This window comes from Azolla caroliniana, unplaced genomic scaffold, assembly GCF_043228905.1.
Source record: "Azolla caroliniana isolate FFs.n. ecotype wild unplaced genomic scaffold, voAzoCaro1.0.p SCAF_4, whole genome shotgun sequence".
Taxonomy (NCBI): Eukaryota; Viridiplantae; Streptophyta; class Polypodiopsida; order Salviniales; family Salviniaceae; genus Azolla; species Azolla caroliniana.
This window is the reverse complement of record NW_028230439.1, coordinates 25381571-25389502: the sequence shown is the minus strand read 5'-3', so window position 1 is coordinate 25389502 and position 7932 is coordinate 25381571. Positions and strand designations below refer to the sequence as shown.

Here is a 7932-nt window from a genome sequence, read left to right as displayed (position 1 = left end):
GGTGTTTTGAAGAATTTAGAGAGCGAGAGAGAGATTTGCAGGTTTCATCCGAATCAGAGATCTGATTCCTTAAGCAAACCCTAATTCGCCCATCTGCTGAGAAACCCTTACGCACACATCTGCTGGATAGCTGTAAATATCTAACATATAAAAGAAAACCTTTAACGCACAGAGAAGAGAGAGACAGTGATGAGCTCAGGAGCAGGTGGCCATTCTCTGGCCTTCAGAGTGATGCGTCTCTGCCGCCCCGCCTTCCAGGTGGACTTACCAACGCGAGTTGATCCCATCGATCTCATGATAGGTGAAGATTTTCTCGATGACCCAAATTCTTCCCAACACTTGAATACCATACTCTCTTCCCATTCCTCTCTGGTCCAACCTGGCAGAGAAGAAGGATTCAGTAAAAGATTCGAGATTGAACAACCCTCCGATGCTATGGGCCTCTCAGGCCTCCTTGTCCTTCCGCAAGCATTTGGGTATGTGATGTTGGGTTTTTATATAATATATCGCCTTTTAGAATCAATCCACAGAAAATTAGGTCAAATTGTTTTGATTTAGGATAATACCATTCATTCAGGAAATTTGTTTTTATTTGGGGTGATGATTTTTTTGAGTCCTGTAGAAGAATATTGGTTATGTATTTGTTAAAAAGTTTATTTTATGCATTTTTTAGTCATCAATATAATTGGGTATGTATTGCGTGATGATTTTGTTTTATTTATGATGAGACAATTTTGAATTTTCCACAAGCATTTGGGGTAAAACTTGTTTGATGGGAACTTATGCCATTTGAATTGTTCACAATGCATTTGAATTGTTGAACTTATTTGATTTAGAATAATTCTTTTCGGAACCATGCACAATTGTATTTGCTCAACAATTTTGTTAGATTAAGATATTTGAATCAAAGATATGTGTGTGTGAGAGATCTTTTTCCAATGCTTTTCAGATCTATATACCTAGGAGAGACATTTTGCAGCTATATCAGCGTTGCAAATCAGACTCGCGGCAATGTTAGAGATGTTGTTATCAAGGCAAGAACAATCATAACCAGTATGTTGTGTTAAAACTTGGTTTCTTGTTGTAATCTCTTCATTAGAGTGAAAGCTTTATTCAGCGATTTGGATATCTAATGTCGTGCCCATTTAATTCTTGAATCCACAAAATATGCCTTTACAAAATCACTTTCCGTAGCCAAAGGGTTTGTTGACAATCAAGTGCAACTCATGTAAACACGTGCTTATGGAGAAAAGCACGATGTGTGAAAAAGAGCGTGAGCTCACTTTATTGTTGTTTGTATGAACTATCTAGTTACATGAAGAACTAGATTGTGACATCTAGTTAGTTGTCAAATGTAAATGTGGTCAAAGAATATTAGCTATTCTTATGATAGAAGCTTACTCAAGCGGATGTTTTATGACTATACTCCACCTACCACATTCAATGTGGTTGTCCCTTAAGGACTTGTATATAAAGCCCACTTGGCCCATTGTGTTCCGTTGATAATTTTTTGTCGATCAATATAGTTTTCTTTTAAGTGGATTAGCTGTTGTCCACCCTCTTGTGTATTTTCTCATTTCTGGTTATTTCTATGATTCCTAATCTTGCTCAAACACCGCTTCCGCACACCCTGAATCTACTACAGTTAGCATTGTTTACATGGTAAAAGAGTGTGAAGGTTGAAGATCCTTCATCAAGCTCTACTATCAAAGTTGGAGATGCCGTTTTGAACCGGCTAACGTTGTTGAGTGCTACTGCATGACAGCAGGTGTAAGTCGTGGAGAGGAGCTTACAAATCAAGCTAAATCCTTAGCTTCCTAGTTGGGCTGCTTAGCCAGTCCATGCAAACCCCATGCAACACTCACATGGATTGTGCTAAGATAGTGTTACGATATGTAAGTGGAACACTTGATCGCAATATCTTCTAGAGGCACGGAGTACCTCTTCGATTTGAAGAGTTCATGGATGCTGATTGGGCAGGCGACACATCTGACAGTAGATCCACATTGGGATTTATGTTTTTGCTCGGCAATCGAGCAATCTCTTGGAGCAGCAAGAAACGACCAACAGTGGCTCTATTGAGCACTGTGGCGGAGTATAGGGGTGCAACTGCAGCTGCATGCGAAGCTGTATCGCATAAAAGACTGCTGACAGACTTCAACAAATCGGTTATTGAGCCAATGCCGATCCATTGCGACAATTTCACCATCATCCAACTCGCAAAGAATCCGGTCTTTCATGCCCAAACTAAGCACATTGAGCTATACTATCATTATATCTGTGAGTGGATATTGGCTGGAGACATCAACCTCCATTACATCGACGCCAATGAGTTGGTGGCCAATATTTTCACAAAGGCACTAGGTCTTGATAATTCTTGGTGGATCTAGGCCTTAGACCACTCTATATGCTAAGCTTGAGGGGGAATACAGGTACAAGGACAAGTACCAAGAAAGACCAAGGAGCACATGAAGAACTAGAACCCAATATAATCAAAAGGTGGAAGAGGGAGACCAGCATTGATAGAGTAAGCCTGACACACCTGTTCTGACTCAACTCAGCAAATTGGATGAAGATTTTTCGAAGCCTGGAATTTTATAGTCCGAGATAAGCCTGATTGTGAATCGGCCCGTGAAGAGATAAGAGGACAAGGGAGATGGGGCAATATCAGCATAGGCTCGGAACCCTGGAACAAAACCCCAGTCGGATGAGCCCAGTGAAAAACTTTGACACCTTGGAATTTTTTATCAACAAATTTTGGATCAACGAGATTGACCTTGCATGATCGAGATCGAGTACATAGGAGCAATGTGAAGGCCATGGCCCAGCAGTTCAAGCAACTTCGGCCGAGTTTTCCAATGAGACAACCAAGCTTAACATGACACACAATTGACCTTGAGGGGGTGTGTTGAGAATGAACCCAAGTCATGTGAACATGTGCTCATGGAGAAAAACACGATGTGTGAAAAAGTGTGAGCACACTTTATTGTAATCCATGTGAACTATCTAGTTACACGAAGAACTAGATTGTGACATCTAGTTAGTTAAGGATATTAGATACTCTTATGACAGAATCGTACTCGAGTGCATGTCTATGACTAGATTCCACCAACCACATTTAATGTGGTTGTCTCTTGAGGACTTGTATAATAAGCCCACTTGGCCTATTTTGTTATGTTGATAAATTTTAGTTGATTAATATAGTTTTCTCCTCGGCATAAGCTGTCAACCCCTCTCCCGTGTGTTTTTCATTTCTGGTTGTTCTATCTGATTCTTTTCCTTGCTAACACACCCACTCTCAGACTCTATGAGAGTTAACATTCTTTAGAAGGTAAAAAATGATGGAATGCCTCGTAAAAGTCTGTGCAAATAAGATACTTTCCGTCACAGACCACATTTCTTGGATACCTAAGGTGTGCTGATGTCAAAAATTATTTCATTCAAATAAATTTTCCATGATGAATCATGATCATTGATCAACTTTATATATTCTTTTAACTCTTTGGGTTTGTATCCGAAAATTGTTTCATTGAACTTCTATTTGCAATTCAGGCAGAAATTCAGACAGAAAGACAAAGGATCATGCTAGTAGACAATTCCAAAGCTCCGATGGATTTCATAAAAGGAAGTGGACGCTATGATTTTATAATTGAGCATGACATCAAAGAACTTGGACCCCACACGTAAAAAACTATTCAGTTTTCACTATTGCTTTGTATGCATATGGGAGCATCTGTATTTATTCTGCCTTTCATATCTGAGGAGGCATGTTTATGACATATTTGAAATAGGATTTGTAATAGAAATGAGGAAGAGTCTTCTCATTCCAATGTTAAGCTATTAAAGGGGAAATGCACATTCATCATCCTAGTCATAGTCGTTTTTGGCAAGAATACAGGCATATTGAAAACAATACTATTTGCATTCCCTCCCCTTCCTCAAAAAGCATTTGCATTTTTGCTCAAAAAGGATTATTTACATTCCCTCCCTTCCTCAAGGCAGTATATCATATTTCTCAACTTACAACTTAGTCTCATTGAGGATGAATAGTTACTTCACATTCTACTTAATATATGATGGTAGACCATAGTTTACTGCTAAATGGAGACAGTCGAAATAAACTAAAAGCCTTTCATCTTGATATGTTCCTGCTATCCCTGTAGTATGCATGCATGACAGGAACATAAGAACAAAGAAATACACGCTATCTGCAATCGAGAAATGACATTCCAGTTTTTTCCTTCATGTGATGGGAGATTCCTTCCTGACATAAAGAATAAGATTTGGAATCATTAAGGATTTGTAAGGTGTATTAAAGATTCATAACATTATGACTACAGATAGAGCATTTTGGTTGAACATATAATTTATCTTTTGAATGAAAAAATGTCATTCATTTACAATTAACCGTTTGTTCCGTTACCCCACGCTAGTATGGAATCCTTAAAGCATGTTACTCTTGATTGCTACTAATACCAGATTAATGTGTATGGCTGTATACACTGACCATGAAGGAGAACGCAAATATCTTCCGCAGTATTTTAAATTTGTAGCAGCAAACCCCCTCTCTGTACGCACGAAGGTAATGTTGATTCTCTACAAAGCTTTTGGATTCTGTTTTGGACATGACAGTTTATTATCTCAAAGGGTTTTATGTCATTTGTGTGGTTTCCAGGTGCGCACGGTCAAGGTAATAAATTTTGTTAATTTTGTTTATAATTTTCATTTTTCATTTTTCATTTTTGTAGCTTTTTATGATTTCTCAATCCCCCTGTTGCTCCCTTCTCCAATAGGACAACACATTTCTTGAAGCTTGCATAGAAAACCACACTAAAGCACATCTATTTATGGATGAAGTACGTTTTGAGCCAGCGGCACCATGGACAGTGACAGTTATTCAAGCTGAACATGACAATCAATCAATTAATTCCTTGGAAAAGTAAGTTCTGTTTCTGTTTCAGCATTTCCCCATTTCAAGTTTGTTCGATACACAATGCTTTCTCCATTTAAATTGAAATGCTTCTTGAGATTTGTAGTTACATGGGTTGGAATGAAGGTTTGAGTGAATTTGACGTGAAAAATAATGATCTCACTGTGATGTTGTGATTAGTTTTAATTTTCTGTGGCTCTTCCTCCAAGCTTCTTTTGGATCTGCAATAACAATTGTTCAAATAATTCCTAATAAATTTTGAGTATTGATGCATCTCTCGTGCTACCCACTACATTCATCAAATGCTTAGAATCATCGATAGGGTAGCTTTCTTACACTGGCTTTAGAGTAGTGGATATCATGAAGGACCATCATTAGGGAGGTTGATGGCGAGCTTATGGATAGAGAAAGGCATATAATAATTTGAAAGTATTTCTAAAAAATAGCACAATAGTAGATTAGTAATTTGCTCAATACTTTATTCTTTAGTGTATTTTTGAAGCAATCACAAGTAATAAGAGCAAATGGTGGGGTCCGCAACTATTTGTACCAGTTGAAGCAACATGTCCATGAACCTGGTTCAATGCGATTTGAGAACAGCAATACATTGGGCAAGCTTGATATTACTTGGCGAACAACACTTGGTGAACCTGGTCGGCTGCAAACTCAACAAATCTTAGGAAGTGTAAGTTTTGGCAAAACTTGACGGTAGGCATTATTTTCAGAAAATTCAAGTTTTCCATCATAGCTAAGAGAAGAAGAATTCATTGGGTAAAAAAAAGAGTGGAAAAAACAAATTAGGAGTAGCAAAACTAAGCAGGGGGGAAAGAAAAATATTTATGACCACAAATCAATTATTTTGTGATTTCTTTGCAGGGTATACCTCAGAAAGAGGTTGATGTTCGAGTAGTCAAAATACCATCCCATGTGGTTATTGAGAGACCTTTCCTGGTAAATTTCAAGTTTTACTCTTGTGTTGTGAACATATCATCATTCCTATTGAGAGACCTTTCTTGGTAAATTTCAAGTTTTACTGTTGTGTTGTGAACATATCATCATTCCTATTTGTTCCTTTTACTGCTGTGTTGCGGAGATGAGGCACTGCATAGTTCCTTAATATTGTCACCACCTAGAGCTCCATCTCTCGTAGCATCATGAAAGCAAAAAACCACGAGCATTATTGAAAAACAATAATTTAAATGTGAAGTTCCTTAAAAATCAGGATATAGAAAGAAAAGTGGGTTAAAATAGAAAGATCTTTTTTTAAAACCTGGAAAAGGAGAGAAATTTTGATGGTTGTGTGCTCTTAAAATCCTCTGAATCTGCATGAAAATCTGTGTTGTGGAAATGTAGAAGCTTCAGAAGAAAAAATATGCCAGATTTTATAACTATATGAAAATGTGTCAAGATAACTATATTTAAAAAAGTTTGAACATAAAAATCTATCAAAATGTACTAGGCTGTGTCTTGTACTCAATGCGTTATGTTCTGATTATATTGGTTCAGCTACATCTAAGTGTGAACAACCGTACCGATCGATATTTAGGGCCGTTGCAAATATCTATAATCCAAGACGAAGTTGAGGGTAAAGGAGGCATTATGATTAATGGTCTTTGGGAAATGGTTAGTGTTTCTCATCTTGTCTTCTCTTATTGTAGTGCAAGTCCTTTTTTTCTTAGAATATATCATGGTAGCGTAACCAGCATTATTATACTGTTCCAGAGTAACTGTGAAAATATATGTGCCCTTTCAGGTTGTTCCGTCGTTGGAACCTTTTATGACGACTGATCTGAATCTTGTAAGTTTAAAGTTTATAGCTTTGGTAAAATGCTGTTGGGTTGATATTACAATCTGCTGATATAAATATTGCTTGGGTGGACTTTTCTAGTCTCTTGTTGCCACAGCCGTGGGTGTCCAAAAGATAGCTGGAATACGAATTACTGATGGGCGTGATGGAAAACCATATGATACATCGTTTGCCACAGAGGTTAGTTATATCATTTTTGCATTTTCCTTGGTTTATGAAAAAGAAATGAAAGCCCCATCATATATCAAAGGAGAAACTATTGCATGTTCTTGCTTCCAAAATAATGCATTACTAGGTTGCAATCCATGACCTCAATAAAGGGGTGGTGAAAAACTTGTGAAGATGTATTTCATTCAAATAATGGACTCATTAGGTTTGAACTCACGATCTCAATTGAGACTAAAAAGTGTGGAGAAAAACTTGTGCAAACATGTGAAAATATGTCCCAACCAAATAATGGTGCTTACAATATGCGAACCTATGATCTCAATCAAGGCTTTAAACACTCTGTCGTTTACCACTTTACGACAGATACTGATTATATTGTTATCATTTCACCTCAAATTTGAGGTTTCCCACTGAAAGTATGACGTATCACAAAAACAAAGAGTGTTTGTATATATGTGAGTCTCTATGTATTTATGTTGTACACATGTTTATATATGTGTATCTATGAGTATGTATGCGTGGATATTTGTATTTATGTACATTGTATACATTTGTGTATTAGTTCAGTGTGAAAATTTCATGTGCTATGCTGCGACAATGTGCCTCAGCATATAATGTCTTTTTACATTCACATCTTGGCATTCATCATTTCACCCACTGATTTTTGGTTTTATTCTTGTGTTAGGTGTTTGTTGAGCCACATTAATTTGCTGCAAAGCTATAGCCAAAGAATACACATTGTTTATGATTGTATGTTTACAAAAACATTCGGAATACATCCTTGATTCTCGTTGTCATCAACATCATCCCAGATAAATATTTTATGCGATCGATTTTTATTCAAGTTGATATGGAGGTCCCATGTCACCCCTCTTGCAGCATTTATTTAGTAGGAAACTGTTCCTTTTATTCAATTCTTTGAATCACACAAGCTCATGTGTGAATTTATATTAACTTGTAATGGTAGCTGGGGGATGGTTGTTGATGTTCAATTGTTTCATTTATTCCTTTCATCAGCAAGTGTATG

General features: G+C 37.1%; 1 protein-coding gene across 2 annotated transcripts; it reads left to right on the top strand.

Annotated features, from left to right (window-relative positions):
- Positions 1–7932, top strand: LOC147865640 (trafficking protein particle complex subunit-like protein). 2 transcript variants are annotated; one of them, XM_087318509.1, is made up of 12 exons: positions 1–476; positions 950–1034; positions 3553–3683; positions 4480–4582; positions 4676–4690; positions 4794–4939; positions 5420–5615; positions 5807–5881; positions 6437–6553; positions 6684–6728; positions 6819–6917; positions 7591–7932. In XM_087318509.1, the coding sequence occupies exons 1-12, from the start codon at positions 190–192 to the stop codon at positions 7609–7611; spliced, it is 1320 nt and encodes a 439-aa protein (XP_087174635.1). In that variant the 5' UTR covers positions 1–189; the 3' UTR covers positions 7612–7932. The 2 variants fall into 2 exon arrangements, 1 of the variants encoding a protein (XP_087174635.1); XR_015529673.1 differs by lacking the exon at positions 7591–7932 and having other exon boundaries at positions 6477–6553; positions 6819–6913.